The 23,469-nt window shown below is 32.6% G+C and overlaps 2 protein-coding genes across 2 annotated transcripts; both read left to right on the top strand.

The window, feature by feature from the left end:
- Positions 1–12,132: 12,132 nt before the first annotated feature.
- Positions 12,133–19,544, top strand: IBR3 (acyl-CoA dehydrogenase-like protein). The gene is made up of 17 exons (XM_088105762.1): positions 12,133–12,330; positions 12,445–12,582; positions 12,878–13,018; positions 13,111–13,242; positions 13,691–13,876; positions 14,128–14,205; positions 14,401–14,514; positions 15,021–15,119; positions 15,199–15,316; positions 15,455–15,717; positions 16,263–16,457; positions 16,600–16,742; positions 16,929–17,013; positions 17,098–17,307; positions 18,491–18,643; positions 18,759–18,863; positions 18,961–19,544. Exons 1-17 carry the CDS (start codon positions 12,196–12,198, stop codon positions 19,150–19,152), a joined length of 2,487 nt encoding a protein of 828 aa, XP_087961888.1. The 5' UTR covers positions 12,133–12,195; the 3' UTR covers positions 19,153–19,544.
- A 1,232-nt stretch (positions 19,545–20,776) lies between these two features.
- Positions 20,777–23,192, top strand: LOC124834069 (pectinesterase/pectinesterase inhibitor-like). Its single transcript, XM_047308668.2, has 2 exons — positions 20,777–22,105; positions 22,197–23,192. The coding sequence occupies exons 1-2, from the start codon at positions 21,097–21,099 to the stop codon at positions 22,904–22,906; spliced, it is 1,719 nt and encodes a 572-aa protein (XP_047164624.1). The 5' UTR covers positions 20,777–21,096; the 3' UTR covers positions 22,907–23,192.
- Positions 23,193–23,469: the final 277 nt, after the last annotated feature.

Here is a 23,469-nt window from a genome sequence, read left to right on the forward strand (position 1 = left end):
GGACAAAAATAATCGTTGTCATTTTTTTTTTATTGCACTAGTGTTAGAACTGAGAAAGAAAACAACTATTGATATTGATAAAGAGTAGAATCATTAAGTGACTTGAAGTTCGGTGGTGCGAACGCGGTTTGTGGAAGAACCGTAGATTCATTCTTTGTTCCGCTGAAGAAAAGTAAACTGGAAAGAACACTTAAATGATAGAAAAAGGAAGAATTAGATTCAGTTTCTTTATGCTTTATGCTGCGCATTTTCTTTTTCATCTAATACTTTTTCTGCTTTTGGACCGCCACGTTATTATCGGTTGAAAAAGAATCTCCGACCTATACCAATATCCCATTCACCAATTCATTTTCCACATACTTAGCTAACCTGAAAGATCAACTCGGTAGGTTTGATGTGTTTAAGAAAAAAAAAACTTCATTTCGTGCAGTGTTGGTAAAATATAGTCTAAACATTTAAATGAGAAATAGCTTAAACCAAATCACTTTAGTTATTTGCTTACGATGAAATGAAAAAGTTATTTTGTATTCATTACCCCATGCCCTAGCATTGAGGTGTAATTTTCTCATAATTTATGTTTATTTGTTAAACGTGCTTTAATTAACTGAGCTTTTATTTAAACATATTCTTGGTCCCACAACTACTGATTAACCACTTTTGCCTTCGTTATAAAGTACAGCAGGGCTTCTTGTTTCAAAGCAAGAAACAAGATAACAAACACACACACACAAAGTATCATCGACTTCCACAAAGTCCACAAAGTTAGTGTCTGTTGAAGTGTTGCATATAGCATCAAGAATGGCACAACCTACAGACCTGAGAGTGATTGGTTCAGAAGGTTTTGCTCTTATAGACAAGTTTTATGGATCATCAACACGAAGAAGACCTAATAAAAAGGGGGTATTTCCTTCAAGACAGGGACGTTGGATGGTTCAAGTGCCCAATGACGAATTGGAAGAGCCTGTAATCAATAGCAGAGAGGCTGCTTCTCGCTATGGTGGAATTATGATTATGAATTACCCTAAACCACAAACCCATCTTAACTGGTAGTTCATTCAACCTTCTCCATTTTGGTTTATATATATATATAGGTATATAAAATTGGGGATGTTGTAACCCATCTCATAAAATTATATGATCACTGTATCAGTATATATATTTGGGAAGCATCTCTAGGAGTTGCAGTATAATCTTTGAAGAATGCAGCAAGAGCTGTTGTATAACTAATTTGATCTCTTACAATAAATATATATATATTATATGATAGATCAATACTATCATGTTTATTTCTTTTATTTTATCATCTATACTATTATATAATATTATAGAAAGTTGCCTCGTTTGATACTAAGGAGTACCATTTATAATTATTTTTTGAGTAATCATATTATGATAAAAAAGTTCATTGAATTTATTAATAGTTAATTTTAACTAAGAATACAGCAACATGTTTAATGAGATTTATTTTAAGCATTGTTTTTATGTTAACATTTGAACTTGATAGCACTTATAAACAACTATTCACTACAAAAAGAATTTGAAATTATTAACAAAATTTTACCGACAGAAATAAATTCATCTGTAATATATATTTTACTTACTGTTTGTAAAATTCGTTGATAATGTATATAAAAAATCCATCGATAAATCTGTCAATAAAAAAATAACAAATTTTCGTTCACTCTTTCTCTTTTCGTGAACAACACACTATTTTTTTTCTCTCCTTCTAGGCCTATTTCTTTTGACGTTTCACATCCTAAAACCTTAATTTTTGTTTATTTTCAAAACTCTCTTCATCTTCTTTTCTCTCCCATGACGGCAATCTCATCTTTTGTCATTTTCCTCATCTCAACTTAAATCATCGTAGCTATACGCCCCTTTGTCGTGTCTCCATGTTCGTTGAGTCAAGTCGTCATCTCTATCACCACCTATGTCATCGAGCTTAGGATCTTCCACTCCATCTTGTTCTTCTCTAACATGTGTAAGGGAGGGATAACATCTTTATTCTTCCTCTTTCATGCAAGGGCGCATCCAAGCCATACATTGTCACCATCGCGCATCGTTGCTGGACAGTGACTAATTTAAAACCAAACGAATTCCCTTATTCTCTTTTCTATGTTTACTCTCTTTTTCATTTATGTTGCTGGTGAAGTAATTTGTTAGGTTGGCTATACTTTTTGTGTAGGTTATAAAATTGTGTGAATTTGTATAAAATTTTGTAATTGTGAAAGAAACTAAAGCGATATAATGAATAAAAATGGGATGATGGAATTTTGTGCGTGAAATTGTATGAATCTGTATGACATTCGTTTGTAATATTTTTGTGGATTGGAAAAAATAAGAAAAAGAAAAAGGAGAGAGAAGAAAAAGATAAACCAAATTATAACATTTACTAACGAATCCGTTAATAATTACCGACAAATTTTAATTGTATTTACCAATAAATTTTTCTGTCGATAATCGATGAATTTTTATGTCTTTAACAAAAATTTTAACTATTAATACACTTTTATGTCATAATTAAAATATTGAAAAATTCCATGAATACTCTTTACAAAAAGTAATATTTAACTCACAATCTTTTTAAATATTGAAAAAGATTATTTTGGCACCTTTAAAAAAATTACTCCCACTTTACAAAACAGTTTAATAATATAATAATATATATTAAGAGTTTAAATTAAAAAGTAAAGTTAAGTAAAATTAAAATATAATTATTTAGGATTGCAAAGTAAATATTTTTGATTTGATGGATGTGAACTCAATATCACCCTTAAATATTATACTCAGCTTTTCACTAATATAGAAAACAGATATACACAAATCGCACGATCAGATTCACTTTCCATCAAAATATTTGGACTTAATAAAAATGATAAATTCGAATATATTCGTTATTTAGATGAATGCTAAACGACATAACCAAATAAATAAATCAAAGAACCGATCTATACATTACTACAATTATTGGTAATGTCGTTTTAATGGTTAAGAGAGAATAGATTCATTCTTTCTTGCTGAAGACGTAGAGCTCAACACTCAGCCATTTCTCTCTATAAAAGCAGATCAGGGTGTCTGAACCTTTGAAGCAAGAAACCAAAACCTCAATTAAAATTCCCTCTGAAACTTGCTGCAATATCTAACGTTCCATATATGGCACCTCCTTCAGCAGACCTCAGACAGATTGCTACAGAAGGGTTTGCTCTGATAGAGACGTTCTACGGTTCAGCAACAAGAAGGAGCAGTGGCAGTGATGCATTGTCTTTGCATGGCCGCAGAGAACGTTGTTGCGTGGTTTATCAAGTGCCTAAAGATGTGATGAACGAGTCTTCTGTTGGCAGTTATAGCAAGCCTAAAGTCCCAAATCGTTGGGGTAGATCCTTTAAGTTTTAAGATCTTTGGCCTATATGCATGCTGTATGTAAGTTATCTTCAAAAGGGTATGTCCTGTTTCTTGTTTTTAGGTTACTCTCTTTTATAACATGTATGTACAAAAAACTCGAAGACTTTAAGACAACGTCTTCTGCAGTTGTGAAAGTCTATGTTGTTCAATAAAGTATATGTTCTGTGTTGCTGCACGAAGCCTTTAAGGATATGTAATTGATGAAGTTGCTCTTAATATGCACTGTCCACTTTCTCATAAAGATTTGCAGTGAAAGTCATCAATGGAGAAATATAAATATTTCGAAAATGTTCTGACGTATAATGTTTTTACGTCACAGAAAGAAAATTTTATTATAAGAGTTAGTAACAGAACAAAAGTTTTGTTATAGAAGTGGATGTCCCGAACATAAGCTACACACTCTGTGTGACAACATATAAAAAATATATATTTAGTGTTTTGCTTCTGCAAATTGTGTAGATTTGATACGAAAGTTAGAATTTCAATGTAAAAAGGCATATAAAACGAGACCATTTTATTCTGAAAACTTTCTTCGCATCTTAGCCAAGATTTGTGGAAAAACGCTCTTAAACTTAATGAGATATATACATTATCTTTTTATAATAAAATAATATAACATAATAAAACTGATAAAATATAAATTATTATCATTAAATTAGCAATAATAAATAAAATAAATAAATTATATAAAAAATAATTATTATTATTATCATAATAACAAAATAAATAATATAAATAATAATAATTATTATCCAAATTTATCCATTAAAGTATTTTTCTAGTTTATTAAATCTTTTCATAAATCTCCATTTCAAATTCCTTTACAGTTTACAATAAATCATAAGTATTTGAAAAGTTGTATATTAATGCATGATATTCTATCAATTTTGCACCTTTCCACCTAACTTGACTTTTAAAGAAACTATATAACCATCGTAATATTAATTAAGTACTGCTCAGAGAAGGTGTTAACAATCCCCACATAATAGAGTCTAGAAAAAAGAAAATAACCAAATGAACATCAAGCATAACAATATCTAAGACACTATCCAAGCATCCAGACCCCTTATGGTCCAAGCAGGTATAAAATTTTTACTTTAGATCTCTTAAAAAATGTCTTAATGTTTTATTTTTAGTACTAACTGAACTTTGATTTTAATTTTATAAATTATTTTCTTCGATTTACAAAGTTTAATAATTGATTCTAACATTATCTTAATATATAGCTAGGGATGGATGCATGCACAATACTTGAGACACAGCAAAATGTAGCTACGTCATGGAGTTTACGTAAGAAAGTGAAAGATTTAAAGATGCTAGAGCAAATTTGTTGACTCTTTGACTGGAACAAAGTATTTTGTTTGGGGGTATAAATAGCAATTAATCAAGCACTAAAGTGGGCCGAAAGTTTGGTAGAAAGTTCCTTCCATAACATAATTATTATGTCTTAGAATCTGATACATCATTTACTATATTCTCAACTACCTTATTTTAACGCGGATTTATATTACACACGGAACCATCATTTGATGTACATATTTAAGTAAACGATGAACTACTATTACAGGATAAATCAGGTTTCTCCAAAACAAACCAGATTTTTACTATTAATGATGATTTTTTTATTTATTATGGAAGGTTACGAGTCTTTTGAGCAATGATTTAACGGAAGAGACAACTAATGAAATATAAGTCTTTTGGTTTTTATGTAACAAAGTTTTATATCAGTAATATAAAAGAAAGTAGAACTGTATCATTATTTGATAGAGAAGAATCTGATACTGCAACCGCCATATTCTGAGTGATTTGGATAATCATGGAAGAAGAAGCAAATTGAAGGAATATACTAATTAATCCGTTAATATGATTTAAATCTACTGCTTGAAAAGAAGGAAATTAATGGAACCTATGCAATATTCCATGATCTGAAAGCATTCTATTATAGTAGATTTTGGAAGAACTCTCATAATTAGAAGTATTTAATAACGTAATTATGGAAGTTAAATGCTACCACGAAGTTCGGTGATGCTAACACGCTTGTGGAATAACAAAGGTTCATAAAATAAAATGAAAATAATTATTTGTTTCTAAAAAAAAGAAAGAATTCGAATTAGATTCACATTACCTTTATGCTCTATTTTTCTTTTTGCATTGTAATTTTCAGCTTTTAACACTGCTATGTTAATTTTAATTTGTTATAATTATTTCCACCCTATATTCATAAAAAACAATAAATTTTAAGTTTAATAAATAAAATTTATCTTACTTATATACTTTAACCATATTATATTGATGATGAAATGAACCCACTTATAGTGACTATAAATTAATTAATCTTATCTAATAAGATGAACTTTCTATATAGATGTTGATATTTCTTTGCATCTCTTTGTGGAAAACACATATATGTTGTATCCCTTATACTTTTTCTTAAAATAAGAATAAAGTTTCTGAATTTTTGTTTGCTGTAAAAAAATAATAAACTCTCAGAGAAATTATACTTAATGTTTTCTAAAATTTGAAAACCAAAAAATATCGAAGTATATGAATCCAAAATACAGTACCTGAGTTTTCTATATTTCATAATTTTTTTGTTAAATTTGTATAATAATTCGCAAAAAATGAATTTCATGTGTAAATAATATTATAAAGTTGTACGAAATATTAGTCTCGCCAAAATATGAAAACTCTAACAATAATATAAGAACTAAAAATACACTTCATAATTAGTATCATCTATATTATACTCAAACTTGTTTTATAATTTTTTTCCAAAAGTTCTGAATGACACTGGGAATGCACATGGATATGTTTTTCTTTTGTTTTAAATATTAAAAAAAAATGTAATTTGTTCCATGTAATAATTTTAGTTAAATTCTATTTTGGTCTTCCTATTTGTCAAATTAATAGGAAGCCGTGCTATAGTTAAAGTTTCAAGGAAACTAATGCAAGTCACTTTTCTTAAAATAATAAAAGTTACAAATAAAACTGTCTTCAAATTTTAATTATAGATTATAAGATTTAAAATGTTACATATGATCTTTCTAAATGTATAATCTATAACTGACAGGCAAGTTTTAATTATTTTTTAAATTGTTTAATTGTAGAAATGACAACTAATGATTTTGAAAGAAAATAAGAGGTGCAGAAGTAAAAGCCCAATAATAATGTGCAAAAGCCCGTTAACAGGGTGCAGCCCAAGCAGCAGAGTGGTAAGGTGAAGCTTTTACTTCCTGCGCTTTCATAATTTATTATAAATAGAATATTATGGTATATAAAACACACTTTATTAAATATACAATTTTGAAAAAAAAATTATAGAAACTTGTTCAAATTCCATTAATTCTTTTACATAAATCTCCATTTCAAAATTCCTTTACATTTTACAAATTTTTTTAATCTAAACAATTTCACTTTCATTTTTCTATTTAAATTTATTCCTTCAAATCTATCTTTAAAACTAAACACAACTGACTAGAATAAAAACAATAAAAGACACACATCATAAGTATTTAAAAAGTTGTATATTTACGTATGATATTTGCTCCCTTTCCACATATAATAGAGCCAAAAAATAACCAAACGAACATCAAGCAAACCAATATCTAAGCAGATATAAAGTTTTTACTTTTAGATCTCTTAAAAAATTGTCTTAATTTTTTTTAATACTAATATATCTCTATTAATTACAAAATTATATTTAAAAATAAAATTTAATTAAATTATCATAATTATTAATTTTTACAATAAATTTTATTATTTGTAAAAATATCTTATTTTTAAATTTGCTTTAGGTTTTTCAGAATTAAGATATATTTTAACATAAATAATTTTATTAGTAAATAAAAAAAATGTTATCTTAAATTTATTTTAGACTTCCCAAACTCTTGAATCATTTTTATATAAACTTACTGTTATTATGGGCTCATTGGCTACCGATCGGTCTCGATCAGCTTCTCATCCGTTCGGTCTCGACAACTATTAAGCTGAGTTAACGCACAATGAATATGATAACGGCTACCGTTAAACAATTAAGGTTTGCATTAATGACCATTAAGAGGTAAATTAATTTGTCAGATTCCTTTAAACTCTATAAATAAGGGTTTAGGTTTGAGGTAAAGACACATTCGACTCATACTATAATAGCCCTATTTACGTCCTATTAGGACTTTAATATTTAACTGTAAAAAAACAGTTCATAAAACGACTCCTAACTTGAGCGTCGGAGTGCCTTTTACAGGTACCTCCCCCTCCGATCCAAAGCGACAACTGAGCGGTCTAAACTGGAAGCGTACAAGCGGAGCACACAAGTTGAAGGTTAGTGTCTCGGTCTCACAAATCTCACCGAAACATTTTGGCGCCCACCGTGGGGCCGAGAGCAAGCTGAAGAAACCCAATGGTGACCACGAGAAACATGGATAAGCAGCAAAGGCAGAGCTATAGTCGCGCTCCAAGTCATCATCATGAACAATCGCTTCGTGGAGTTATCAACTGAAGAGAAGCATCCACAATTCTACTACTGTCATGTTTAAATTCGGTTTCATTTGATTCATGCTTTTGTTATTAACTTACGCTCTTATTATAGAATAAATAAAGTCCAATTTAGGCCAACCAATCGCTCCCAAAGTTGCTAAACAAAATCATATTCAACGAAAAAGTCTCTCAACGAGCTAGAAGATTAAGACCGAGCGGTAAATTCCGCTCGGCCAAGAGGTAAATCCCTCTTGTCAAAGTTGAAGTTTGAAGACCAGCGGTAAATCCCACTCGGCGAAGAGGTAAATTCCTCTGAAGACCGAGCGGTAAAACCCACTCATCCAAGAGGTAAATTCCTCTATAAAGATTAAAGACCAAGAGGTAAATCCCTCTATAAAGATTTGAAGACCGAGCTGTAAAACCCACTCGTCCAAGAGGTAAATCCCTCTATAAAGATTAAAGACCAAGAGGTAAATCCCTCTGTAAAGATTTTGAAGACCGAGCGGTAAAACTCACTCGTCCAAGAGGTAAATCCCTCTATAAAGATTTGAAGACCGAGCGGTAAATCCCCCTCGGCGAAGAGGTAAATTCCTCTATAAAGATTGAAGACTGAACGATCTTATTTGATTGGCCAACCGGTCTTATAACAACCTATTCTAACATTAATGCATTGGTTTGTTTGGCTACTCTCTTTCTCACCATATCAAATTTCGAGTTGTTATATTTCTTCAGTACATGTAACAGGATCTTGCAAATCACAACCGAGAGGTAAATCCCTCTCGTCAAAGTTGAAAACAAAGACCGAGCGGTAAATCCCACTTGGCCGAGAGGTAAAACCCTCGTCAAGGTCGAAGCCAAGGACCGAGCGGTAAATCCCACTCGCCCAAGAGGTAAAACCCTCTCGTTAAAGTTGAAGCCAAAGACCGAGAAGAAAATCCCTCTCAACCGAACGGTTCTCACTCTCATCAATCAGGAAGCTCTGATAACAAGGATTGTGTCAAGCATGCGGTCAGATTCAATACATGGAACTGTTCGGCACAAATAGGATATAACGACTTGAAGGACACGGAGAGCAAAATCTCCTTAATACAACGAGAACAACCTCCCTCAAACTCATAAGTCCTATAGTTAACCGTTCGGCTAAAGCCGAACGATTAACTCAGACTTGGGGGGCTTATGTTACTATGGGCTCACTGACTACCGATCGGTCTCGATCAGCTTCTCATTCGTTCGGTCTCGACAACTATTGAGCAAAGTTAACGCACAATGAATGTGATAACGACTACCGTTAAACAATTAAGGTTTGCATTAATGACCATCAAGAGGTAAATTAATTTGTCAGATTCCTTTAAACTCTATAAATAAGGGTTTAGGTTTGAGGTAAAGACACATTCAACTCATACTATAATAGCCCTATCTACGTCCTATTAGGACTTTAATATTTAACTGTAACAAACAGTTCATAAAACGACTCCTAACTTGAGCGTCAGAGTGCCTTTTGCAGGTACCTCCCCCTTCGATCCAAAGCGACAACTGAGCGGTCTAAACTAAAAGTGTACAACGGAACACACAAGTTGAAGGTTAGTGTCTCGATCTCACAAATCTCACCGAAACACTTACAAAAAATTAAACTCTAATAAAACCAAATAAAAATAATTGTGACAAATATTTTCCTTCATCCGTCACGAACTTTTATTTTTCTGGTAAAAAGCTTAATAACCAATTGCAATCTCAGTAAATTAAAGTAAGATCATGTTTAAGTTTACTTAACTATATTTTTTAATATTGTGAGATTTGATTTTGGTTTCTATAAACGTTTTCTCTAAATTTAAAATTAATGCTTTCACTTTCTAACTGAACTTTGATTTTAATTTTATAAATCATTTTCTTCGATTTACAAAGTTTAATATAATTGATTCTAACATTATCTTAATATATGGTTAGGGATGGATGCATGCACAATGCTTGAGACACTGCAAAACGTAGCTACGTCATGGAGTTTACGTAAGAAAGTGAAAGATTTAAAGATGCTAAAGCAAATTTGTTGACTCTTTGACTGGAACAAAGTATTTTGTTTGGGGGTATAAATAGCAATTAATCAAGCACTAAAGTGGGCCGAAAGTTTGGTAGAAAGTTCCTTCCATAACATAATTATTATGTCCAAGAATCTGATACAACATTAACTATATTCTCAACTACCTTGAGTAATATAAAAAGAAAATAGAAAAAATTATTATAAAAATAAAGTGTTGATTTAAGAATAATTATCTTAATTTAATCATTATTTTTTATATATGAATAATTTAGGTAGTTGTATGTTATTCAAAGATTTACAATTTAAAAACCTTCTCCATTTTGGTTTATATATATATATTATATAATGTGGGATGTTTGTAAGCCGTCTCATAAAGTTATATGATCACTTGATCAGTATACACTGACAATACATAAAATACCATATACTATGTTAATTATTTGTTCAATAAATATAATTAATATCTTCTTGCTTAATTCATTATTAGAGGAATCACTCTAATATATAATGTGAAACTTTAAGAAATAAAGAAATATTAGTGAAATATTAATAAAACCCGTGAATTTATATGATAGTCAAAGTACTTTGTTGAGAAGAAATTATAAATTCATTAAATAGGGGAAATTTTACATCCTTTAATAAAAATGTAATAAAAATTAAATAAAAGTATTTTTAATATATATAATATAAATATTTCTGTTTCTATAGAATCAATTTTTTATATAGTTATATAACTTTTCTTCAAATTAGAATATATATATATATATACTCTATTTATCTAACTTATTACAAATATAACTGATATCTACTCTTTTTAAAAATTTGGTGAATATTAATTAACTTTTCATCATAATTAACAAAATCTACTAGCGATGTCTAAAGACTTTGAATTTACTCTTGTAAAATAACAATCCATGTAATTCGTTTAATATCTACAGGATTTGGCTAAAATTCACAATAGTTATAATTTGTAATTGACTTACACAAATATTTCCATAAAATAGTATTTAACAAAATCTATTCAAGATTTTTAGTTATAAAAATGATTTCAACTTAAAAAATAAAAGTGAGTTTATGTCTAACTTAATCTTAATCTCACAGTATATATTTTGTAATTTGATTATATTTCTAGTCAAGATTTCTAAGTTTAACCTTCGTTACTTATCTTTTCATTCTCCTCTAAGGTAACTGGCATTCCATAATATGACTGTCTCTTACTTTATACAAAGGATACATCACACGAAATTGCTGCTGAGTTACAAAGAATTCCTGCTCTGGTAATTGGCAACTTCATGGAAATCTTGTTGCAACCTTGTTCATGGCATGATGTTTTTGATCCCAAGTTTAATATCGTGTCTCCTGGTGCAGACATGGACATATCCTTAACAATGGGGTTGACAAAGAATTCATTTTACCACTCTTACATTTTAACTTAAATAAACATAAATATTTAAGTTAAATTAGTGTCAATTAGATCAATATTAAGTTTAATAAATATTATAATAACTTAATTAATATAATCAATTTTATTAACTTTGAAGTAAAGTCATTAAAATTTAAATTAGTTTCTAATTTAAAAATACAAACTAATTTAGAATTAATAATAATAATAAGTAGTTAAAGCATGACAATTAATATTATAGACAAATTTAAATTTTAATTCACTAATTTTTATTAATAATAAAAATTATTTTAGATACTAATAATCTTTTTACCTGTTATATCTAATTTAATCAATATAATAATTTATTATTTTTGTGTAATCTTAATTTAATATTTCGTTATTAAAAAGTGGTACTCATTTGAAGAAATTGACTGTCAATCCACTATTTTAATAAAATGAATTAAATAATTATAAATAACTTCCAGATCAAAGAACCAATCTCAACATAAAAACTTGGAAAATATAGTGTGCAAAAATGTCAAACACCACAAGCCAAATAAGTTATCTGCCGCCATTTAGTTTGATTCCTTTACACTAATTTTGTTTTGAAAAATTACCAATAAAATATTGATAAGAGTAATAATTATATTACGACTGTTACAATTTTAATTCTTAATTGTAATTCAGCATTTTATTTTAGAATATTCCAAATATCTTCTTGTATCAGTTAGTAAAGAAGATTAATCCAAAGCTTCTCAAGCTAGTTTTTGCGTAATGCAATTCTCAAGCTATTTCTTCAATTCAAATAGACATGGGTCCCACATCGTAATGATGTCAGAGGTTCTAAAACGGAACTAATTCACCCACAACCTTTTCACCTGCACAGATCGAGATTTCCGACATGGCGCGGAACACAGCAGACCTTGTAGCGCAACTCGATGTTGCTAATCACTTTCCCTACGACTCTCTCCTCCGCTACTGCTCTTCCAACATTTCGGGTTTCCCTCAACCCGCCACTCAGTTCACCGTTTCGCAGGTTTTTGTCTTTTTCGGAACTTTTATCGTGCTTCTGGGTCACATGGGTTTTCGTCAAAATTTGATTTTTATTTTTATTTTGGCCGTGTGATTCTCTGGTGAAATGTTGTTTTAGTTTGGGCATGGACAATCCAACCCTACTTACTTGTTGGAAGCGGGTTCTCATGACTCCGTCGTGAAGCGCTATGTTCTCAGGAAGAAACCTGCCGGGAAATTGCTCGCTTCAGCTCATGCCGTTGAAAGAGAATTTCAGGTTTTTTTATATTACATTGATGAAAATTGAAGTCTGAGCTATTTTGAATTTGAAGAAGTAAACAACCATACCTTGTTATAGAGTCATGTTGAAAAAGTAAACTAGATAGTTTTACTACTATCTATCTTTTAGAATAAAAGCATTCAAATATAGATCACATTACTTCAAAATTATGTTTAATTCAAAATCAATTTTGTAAAAGTTCATCCAAACTCCCACTTAAGTGTTTGAAGTGTGGGCCATGAATAACATATTAGTGAGAAAATGACTAGTTGTGTGTCGCTATTATTCACAGGTTCTCCAGGCATTGGGTGCTCATACCAAAGTTCCGGTTCCTAAGGTTTTCTGTTTGTGCAACGATCCAAGTGTTATTGGAACCGCGTTTTATATCATGGAATATTTGGAGGGACGCATATTTATTGACTCTAAGTTACCGGTATGATTTGCTTTCTAGTTAATTTTGGTTTCCTTGGTGATTGCTGAATTGTCATTGGTTTGATTGGTGACATGTGACTTGTAAATAATCAGGGTGTGCCACCTGAGAGGAGGAGCGCAATTTACAGGGCAACTGCTAAAGCCTTAGCTTCCATACATTCTGCTAATGTGGACTCCATTGGTTTGGGAAAATATGGACAACGCAATAATTATTGCAAAAGACAGGTATATTATTTTATATATGATTATTTATGGTCAATTTACATGAAAATTTGGTTTTTAATGGTGCCGAATGACATTGTACGATCCATTTAGCGACTCAATTGGTGAAATAAGACTTTGTTGTTGTGCGTTGAATTTTTTTCACGTGGAGATATATGTATTGGGATAGAAAGCTGAACATAGATGGATGAGCTGAAAAGTTATTACAGCACAGTAAAATTTACGAAAGTAAATGTTGAGGAGACCTTGAAAACATCGATCACTGCATTTGGTTTTATAAAAAGTTTGAGGATGCACTGATCAATTCCTTGCCCTGTGTCCATTTTTTGGTTCCACTCCATGTTGTATCGCCACCCCTGCTATTGTGCCAGGACCGAAAAGAAGGGTTAGGATCAAAATAGTTGTTTTATTAAAAATATTTTGCTAATGATAGTTTCTTTTGTTGTATTAGATTGAGAGGTGGGCTAAGCAATATGTTGCCTCAACCAGTGAGGGTAAACCTGCAAGTAATCCAAAAATGTTTGCCTTGATTGATTGGCTACGACATCAAATCCCCTCTGAAGATTCTTCTGGAGCAACAGGTGGTCTGGTTCATGGAGATTTTCGCATTGACAATCTTGTGTTCCATCCCACAGAGGTAAGATTTATATAGTATTTTTCTTTGTTCTGGTCTTAATGCATGGATTTTTGTTCTGGTCATGCTCAAATTTAGAGTGTCATAACTAGTTTGCTAAAAGAAACAAAATTTATGTTCTCAATGCCATGTATTCTTTACTCTGGAGTTAGGACACTGTCTTTGAAGACTCAATATTAGTATTTAAGACTGTTAAATTCATTGGCATCTTAGAACCCACTTCTTGTGCCTTACAAGTTTTCTTTCTGCTGCAGGATCGAGTAATTGGAATACTTGACTGGGAACTGTCTACCCTCGGTAACCAAATGTGTGATGTTGCATATAGCTGTATGGTATGTACCATACACTCACTTTTCTGAATCGAGATTTTGTAAAATAAATGAGTTATATAATCTTGATGATTAGCATCTTCATTTAGTCTGATTGCTTGTTAAACTGATGATAGTAGAATCACTGTTTCAGATTACCTAAGTATTTGATTAATTGAATTACCTATTCAATTCATGTTCCTTTTGCTCTCCTGGAAGACTTATATTGCAGATATTGGGCCTGAAAACGTGCATGAAGGTATGGAGCGTTCTGGACTACCTGAGGGGATTCCTTCACTACCCGAATATTTGGCTGATTACTGTTCCCTAGCAGTAAGTGTTCTGAATATATATGTCTCAATAGATTTTGATATCATTTATTGTGTATGCTGTTATGACGATATACATCAAACAAATTTATGCATTATTTATTACCTTTACCTTAAGACTTCTTGGGAATTGGAAATTCTGCTATTAAGTATGTGTGGAATTTAGATTCAAATCAACAGTTAGGATAGATAATAGCCTCCACAATATATCCATCTAGATATTAGGGTATAGGGTTGCCTAGAAAGTTGACATGAAAGCTATAATTTTTCCTAAAAGAAACCAAAAAGAAGAATTCTTGTGTGTTAAGGAGAAAAGTATCCCCATTTTCTAATATATGTGGAAGACACTTAATGTCGGGAAAACTGTGGTAGATAGGATAAGGATAAGAGCTTCTTGTATCATATCTTTTGGCATTAACATTAGCCATTTAGCCGGGGATGATTTTGGCATGTCTTGTATCATATCTTTGCCTATTCTTGAAGATCTAACAGAAGATTTTTGGATTCCAGGAAAGAAAATGGCCTGTTGCTGAATGGAAGTTCTATATTGCCTTTTCTTTGTTCAGAGGCGCTTCAATTTATGCAGGAGTTTATAATAGATGGGTTAAGGTATCTAAATTTGTTAGTGATGCTGCTGCTGTTATAGTTTTAAGATCTAATATTTTGTGGCTTCTTTGTGTTGCAATAGGGTAATGCATCAGGAGGTGAGCGTGCTCGATACACTGGAGTACTTGCTAATGGCCTTATAGATGCTGCTTGGGAATTTATTGGACAAAATTCCGTGCTTCCTCAGCATCCTCCTTCAGGTAGCTATAACATGTAAACATTATGGCTTCTCATGTACTGTATCTAAAATGTAATTTGTTGCTCCAGTGGAAGCTAAAAATATTACTAGATTATTAGTATTAAAATACAGCTGAGGCCCTTTCACACCTGACAATCAGATGCAAATGGACGAGAATATTCAAAAGAGTTTGTGAATGGGAATGATGCACAGGGCCGCTCAAATCAGGGGAAGTTTGTTCCTAGTCAAAAGGTTTTGGAACTGAGGAAAAAATTAATTAAGTTCATGGAGGAACACATTTACCCCATGGAAAATGAATTTTATGAACTTGCCCAATCAGACTCACGCTGGACTGTTCACCCAGCAGAGGAAAAGTTAAAGGAGATGGCAAAGAAAGAAGGCTTGTGGAACTTATGGATTCCTGTATGCATCTTTTCCTCTTTCTTTTTTCTGTATTTTGTGATTTCAGAAGCTTTTCTCATCCATCCATCAGGTTTGATATATTACAGCTTCTGAAGAGTTATGAGCATTGAAATAAAAATTAAAAGATGTTGTTGGCGATCCCTCACCATATTAAGGCAATTTGGTGGAGTTGAGTTAGGTTCAAACTTACATTCTAAAAGACACGACTAAGTTATTTAGTAGATGTTCTACCCTGTCTACCCACCCTCTCAAAATAAAACTTGATAAAATCTAAGCTTGTTAAAAAAAGATACTTAAAAATAAAATAACAGGAATATAAAGGTTTAGTGGATCATAGATGGAAAAAGAACTTGTGGATGCTTGAAGTGCCGTAGGGTTGAGCATTGCTATAACTCAACAGGACAGCCGAGAAAATATTCAGCCTGAATAGCTAGATGGAGTACTGAATTATTAAACGTTTATCATATATGATTATTTCTTAAATTCATTGTCACTATTTCTTTTCTTGAAAAAGAAGTCCTCTGAATGCATTCGTTTGTATGCAGCTTGATAGTGCAGTGAGAGCAAGAAGCCTTATCTTTGATGGGAGCAATAATCATCTCTCTTCCAATGCAAATGATTTGTTATTGGGGGCTGGTCTCACTAATCTCGAATACGGATACCTTTGTGAGGTCATGGGTCGTTCCATTTGGGCTCCACAAATATTTAATTGTGGTGCACCTGACACAGGTAATATGGAGGTAAGATGGAACTTATCGATTTGCTTGGTTGATCTTTAACTGACTAACACTAATTGGATCTCTCTGGAGTTGATCATATTCAGTATGCACTCTATCGATGTTGCATTTTTGTCTAATTTGGTAGCATTACTTTGCATATTAGGTATTACTGCGTTATGGAAATAAAGAACAACTGCAAGAATGGCTAGTTCCTTTGCTTGAGGGGACAATTAGGTCTGGATTTGCTATGACGGAACCACAGGTTGCATCTTCTGATGCAACCAATATTGAGTGTTCTATTAAAAGGTAGTATTATAGATAATCTTATGTAATTCAGGAGTTCAGTCTTTTCATTTAGCAATGTAAATGCATTGGCTAACTACTTTAAAAAATTTAGGTTTGAGTCAAATTTCTTGGTAGAAGACAATTTAGACATATATGAGAGTATGGGCATCTTATTTAGTTGTTTTCTTAATTTTTCATCTTTTATAGGCAAGGAGATTCATATATTATCAATGGGACAAAATGGTGGACAAGTGGTGCTATGGATCCAAGATGTAGAATTCTTATAGTCATGGTGAGCATTTGATTGAAAGTTATTTCACTAACAGTCATCTACTATTCATGTCAATAATCAAGTGTGATCAAAACATATGGGCAGGGGAAAACTGACTTCAATGCAGCTAAGCATAAACAACAATCGATGATCTTAGTGGATGTCCAGACTCCTGGTGTTCACATAAAGAGACCATTGACGGTGTTTGGCTTTGATGATGCTCCTCATGGGCATGCAGAAATAACTTTTGAAAATGTTTGTGTGCCAGCGAAAAACATCCTACTGGGGGAAGGACGTGGATTTGAGATTGCTCAGGTAAGTCAGAAAATATTTCTTAGGTTGAATATTGGGATCTGATGTTGGTTTGAACTCTGTTATCTACTATTGAATATTGGAATCTAATGTTAGTTTGATCCTTTCCATCCCTTCTTGGCTTAAAGAATAATACCTGCTTAAAGTAAACTCTGTTATGTACTGTTGTTTTCTGGGTTCACTTTTGCTCACCATTTTAATGTTATTTGTTGCCCCAAATTTGCTGAGTGACTGTGAAAATAGTTCAACCCTTTGGTTGATTTTGAAAGCCTTGTGAACTTTGATAGAAATCTGCTACAAAACAAGACTTTGAGAATGCAACGTCTGTCAACTCGTAACAAGATATAAAACTAAGTTAAGGGAGATGCTTCCTTTTAAAACTCAAACTAATAAGTGTCAAGGAAGCTAATTCTTTAAGTAAACTTGACAGTTAGCAAAGTTGTACTTTCAAACATGATTTATCCGTCTCTGTAATTTTTTTAAAGTTTACCAATTGTAGTAAATTTGGAAAAAATTGCACCAGTTTGGTACATAAACCTCACTCTACATACCAGCTGATAAGTTTGGCACATAAATCTCACTCTACAGACCAATTGATAAGTATTCTAAGCGCTTAGCAAACTCAGCTCTGGAGCTAACTGTTTAAGGGAGAGAGTCAAACACTTAAATACCCCCTGGATATACCATATTACTTGATGTGAGACTTAAGCACTCCCATAATACCCTAGTTCCTATCAACAACATCTCAATATATTTAGATAGGGACTTTCATAAGTATGAATTATCATTCAAAAGTGGACACACCAATAATAGTTTTAGGATATTTTTGGAGAATTTCTCCGAAAACATTTAAAGAGGAGAAAATAAGAGTTTCTCTATAAGCTAAAAGTAGTTTATAAATAAGTTAAAAGTACTTTTTCTGGAGAAGTTAATGTAAGTGAGCATCTACAAATTAGTTTGTATATAAGTTAATTTTTGTTTATGGATTTTTTTTGTCTTTTAAGTGTTTCTGAAGAAGTTTATCCAAATAAACTCTCAATATATTCTACTATACAAGGAATTGCGGGGTTATGTATGGAAGTTATTTGGTCTGTGACTGCATAATTTACATCTGCCTATCTTTTATATGTTTACTGAAGTACCAGATAGTATATTTTCAATGTGCTTGTAACTACTATTCTTACAGGGTAGGCTTGGTCCTGGAAGGCTGCACCATTGTATGAGACTGATAGGTGTTGCTGAGCGCGGCATGCAGTTGATGGTTCAAAGAGCCATCAGTAGAAAAACATTTGGAAAGTACATTGCTCAACATGGTTCATTTCTCTCGGATATGGCCAAGGTATTAGGAATTTGTTGGAAAGGGTAAAAGAAAAAACTAACCAGAAGTGGCAGGAATAGAAATGGCTATGTTTTACATTATTAAGATTTCTGCTTACTTAGCTTCTGATGTTCAGTGTCGAATAGAGGTAGAGAGGACCAGATTGTTAGTGTTGGAAGCCGCTGACCAACTTGATAGGCTTGGGAACAAAAATGCTCGGGGGATACTAGCAATGGCAAAGGTAATTGTTTTTAGCACAGCATAATGTTCTACTCTATGGCTCCTATCACTTCACTCTGATGTTGATTCTTTCAACACTCGGTTTGGCATGGGAGCAGGTAGCTGCACCGAACATGGCACTGAAGGTGCTTGACATGGCAATGCAAGTGCATGGAGCAGCTGGTGTTTCATCTGAAACCGTTCTAGCTCATCTCTGGGCAGCTTCAAGGACACTGAGAATCGCTGATGGTCCAGATGAAGTTCACTTGGGGACCATTGCCAAGCTAGAACTGCAGAAAGCCAAGCTTTGAAATCCTGAACACTTTTCTCCCCAGGGCTAAATCAAAGTCATCAAATTACACCAAGAAAATGTTCCTAGGAGAAAAATATCCGTGTTTCAAAATGCTTTTGGAAGCATTATGTTACATAGGAGGTTATTCAAAATCAGGTTTGAAAATTGTTACTTTAAATTCCTTAGTTAAATATCACAACCCAGTGGTTTACTGAAAGAAGAAATTCGTGAGTATGCAGTATGTTATTTAAGTTGATAGTAAAAACCTGGATGGCTTAATAAGCATATAAAAAAGTATATAGAATAAATGTGGAAGTCTTTTCTCCTGTACAAACAAGTAAAAACATCTATTTTGCCACAAGCAGTAGAAGCCAAAATAATATTCAAATTAAGCGTACTTTTAGTGTTTTATATCTATGCAAATTTACTATAATTCATTATTCAAAATATAAATGCTATATCACCTTTCCTATTTTAAGCAGCTTGATAATCTTTTCCTTCGGACTAAGAAACTCAAGTTTCTTAAAGGATCTCACAATTTACTGTATGAATTATATCAATTCATCTGTGCTTCATAATATTCAAAACCATTTGTAATCTATTCATTTATCATATGATACAGATTACTATATCAAATAATGGGATTTGAATGGCAAATGATATTATTCTAAAAGCTATGGTTAATAATAAATGTGACCTCGTTTTAAATTTTTCCAAAACTTTACTACAAATAGAGTTAAAAGTCAAGTTAAGACATTCTTACATTCTTAATGATATTTCAAATAAAATCATGCAATTTTAGCTTAGCTTTAATTAGGAATAATAAGATGGGTTAGTTATAATAAGTTTAATTATCATTCATTTTGTTTCTTGGATTCCTTTCTAATTATTAAAATATAACTTAAAAATTTAAAATTTATTATTTAAAAAATATGAATATATAATAATATTGTAATTTAAATCATTAATACTTATAAATTAGATTATTATTAAGTTATTTAATATGGTTTTTAATTTATTCACCAGAGTTAACTTCTACTAATTTTTTCTACAAAAGTTAAATAAATAAAGGGCTACTTTACGTTCCATAATAATCATATTGACAAATAATACTAAATAAAGAAGAAAAAATAAAAAGGAAAATGCCTTCAATGTTAACAAGGACTTTACTAGCCATACATCCTCCACTAACATACGATGGAATTCTTATACCAACAAAACGTGTATAAAAGGATATCTCATGTTTTCACTCACAACCTTATTATGGATCAATTAATATTAAGAACGGTGAAACATCAATGTTGGGGAATTGAAGTTTGTGGGAGAACAATGTTCTTATAAACTATGACAGAGGCCTTGTTCATTTTCTATGAAATAAGTGTGAAAAAAATTATAATATAATTGCTAAAAAAAGAAAAAAAAAAGTTTTTCTCCCACCCTCACTGGAGAGACAAATTAATAAATATGACAGATAGTGTAAAATTTATAACTTAACCAAAAATCAAGGTTGATATATATATATATATATATATATATATATATATATATATATATATAACTTCAAAACAACAACAAACATCAAGCGTACACATCAAAAACTTATATTAGCACCAATGTTCTTGATTCAAGGAGATCCTCTCAGCTATACCTTTTTTAAATTGTTTTCTTAACAACCAGATGCCAAAATTAAACAATGACTAAATATATTTGAAGTGATGTTGTGCACAGAGTATAGGAATTACCTGATATCTTGGACGTAGAGAACATATACATCAGAAGTACCTCTGAGAACTTGCCGAGAATTTAGAGCATGTATAAATGAAATAACATCACACGTTGATGAAAGAATAAGTACCCAAAAGATTGAAAATAATAGTTCTGATCATCGTTTCTGATCTTGTTGAGGGAAAAAGGAATACAGAAGGAAGTTTCATAGGGTGGAATTGCATGTGTATAGAGGGATATGGGTGAAGGTAGGAATCGCAACCCAAACAAAAGATTCGCCATTCTTGGCGTGTCTTCGATCCTCCTTGTGGCTGTGGTGGCTGTGATAGCTGTTACTTTAAACCAAGGAGATGTACCTGAAGAAGAAGCAGCTCGTATCGCTAGTTCTCAAAAGACAAGTGTAGACATACTTTGCCATTCAACAGAATACGCGAAAACCTGCAAGAAAAGCCTTAAAAATGTAGCTGCTAACGGAACCGCAGACACAAAGACTCTGGTGAAAGCTGCGATCAATGCCACAGCGGTGGAACTTTTGAGCCACATAAGGAACTCATCCCTTTATAAAGACTTGGGGAAGGACAACATGACAAGACAAGCCATGGATATTTGTAGGGAAGTGTTTCAGTATGCTGTTAATGGCATTCAGAAATCTGCTGATACAATAGACAAGTTTGAATATGGGAAGTTGAGTGAATATATTTATGACCTAAGGGTTTGGGTCGCGGGGAGTCTCACTCACCAGCACACGTGCTTGGAAGGCTTTGTGAACACGAGCACGAAGGCTGGTGAGACAATGACTAAGGTTTTGAATACCTCTATGGAGCTTAGCAGCAATGCGTTGGATATGTTGAATGTGATCTCTGGACTGATGAAGGACCTTAACTTGACCTCATTTGGCAATAGGAGGCTTCTCTCTGAGGACACACCAACCTTGAATGATTATCCTCCGTGGGTGACTCAAGAAAAACGGCGTCTTCTTGAGATGGGAACTGAAAATCCTGATGCAGTTGTGTCCCAAGATGGCTCTGGCCAATTTAAATCTATCAATGAAGCTCTTCAGTCCGTTCCTGCTAACAATGAAAAACCTTTTGTGATTTACGTCAAAGAAGGTGTGTACAGGGAAAACGTTGAAATGTCTGTACTAATGACTCATGTCACGATCGTCGGAGATGGTCCAACAAAGACCAGATTCAGTGGTAGTTTAAACTACGATGATGGCGTCCAAACCTACAAAACTGCAACTTTTGGTTAGTATCTCAGAACTGCTTCATTTAAATTCTACCCTATTGAATACATCGATCCATACCTAACTAACTTGCCATTATCATCAAACGACAGCGGTTAATGCTCCAAACTTCATGGCGAAGGATGTCGGATTTGAGAACACGGCAGGGTCTGAGAAACATCAAGCAGTGGCACTGCGAGTGACAGCAGACCAAGCCGTGTTTCTGAATTGCCACATGGACGGGTTCCAAGACACCCTATATGCTCAGTCACAACGCCAATTCTACCGTGATTGCTCCGTGACTGGGACGGTTGATTTTGTGTTTGGAGATGCCGTTGGAGTGTTCCAAAACTGCACGCTGATTGTGAAAAAACCGTTGGGCAAACAACGGTGCATGGTGACAGCTGGTGGGAGAGTGAAATCCGACAGCCCCACTGCCCTAGTTTTCCAAGGTTGTCTGTTCACGGGAGAGCCGGAAGTGTTTAGCATGCCACAAAAGGTAACATACCTAGGAAGGCCATGGAGGGCATACTCTAAGGTAATCATCATGGACTCCCAACTTGACGACATCTTCATACCAGAAGGGTACATGGGGTGGATGGGAACTGAATTCATGGACACTTGTACATATTTAGAGTACAATAACAGAGGCACTAATGCTGACACTTCACTCAGAGTCAAATGGCCTGGTGTTAGGAGTCTAACAGCAGAAGAAGCAGCTGATTATTATCCTTCCAGGTTCTTTGAACTTTATTCTCCAAATGATGGTGATTGGATTGTTAGATCTAGGGCACCCTACAGTCTTGGCCCTTCTCCCCAGTAGCTAGTGACTAAGAAAGAAAAAAAAAAGGTTATCTGATATTCTAGTGTCACTCATCTACATCAGAGGGGTTACAGTCATACATAGTCTAGTTCTGAAAGATATATACATTCTTATTTTACTACTGTGTATATTATCAATGTTCTCTTGTAAAAATGATAGGTGAATGTGTCAAAATGGGATATATTGGGATCTACTACTCTTTCTTGTAAACTTCACTGACATTCGTAATTGCTTATTATACAATTGCAGCAACACTCAATTTTAGAGATGAATAGGAAATTTGATTTGGAAGTGTGTGTGGTGGTAGCTGCCATGGTATACTTTGAAACCATGTGCTTGGATAAACAATAATGTGTACATAGAATCATATTTGTTTTCATACTTATATTGTTTTATGTACTATCAAATACTTACAAAATGACTTTTAAAGTATATACTTTGGAACTTTTTTAATGTCAAAAATGAATTCTAAATTGCATAATCAGAAAATTGTTTTTTGGAATATCTTTTGCAATTTGTATTCTGTGGAATGTATTTTTTTGATTGCAATTCGAAAGGTATTT

The sequence above is a fragment of the Vigna umbellata genome, chromosome 2 (assembly GCF_029865625.1).
Source record: "Vigna umbellata cultivar VRB3 chromosome 2, Vumbellata_1.0, whole genome shotgun sequence".
Lineage (NCBI taxonomy): Eukaryota > Viridiplantae > Streptophyta > Magnoliopsida > Fabales > Fabaceae > Vigna > Vigna umbellata.

Bases quoted from the DNA above. Each gene is read 5' to 3' on its own strand.
- IBR3 (XM_088105762.1), top strand. From the start codon at position 12,196: ATGGCGCGGAACACAGCAGACCTTGTAGCGCAACTCGATGTTGCTAAT. The intron at 12,331-12,444 runs GTTTTTGTCTTT...ATGTTGTTTTAG, and splicing joins CTCAGTTCACCGTTTCGCAG to TTTGGGCATGGACAATCCAA. The intron at 16,743-16,928 runs GTAGTATTATAG...CATCTTTTATAG, and splicing joins ATTGAGTGTTCTATTAAAAG to GCAAGGAGATTCATATATTA.
- LOC124834069 (XM_047308668.2), top strand. From the start codon at position 21,097: ATGGGTGAAGGTAGGAATCGCAACCCAAACAAAAGATTCGCCATTCTT. The intron at 22,106-22,196 runs GTTAGTATCTCA...ATCAAACGACAG, and splicing joins CTACAAAACTGCAACTTTTG to CGGTTAATGCTCCAAACTTC.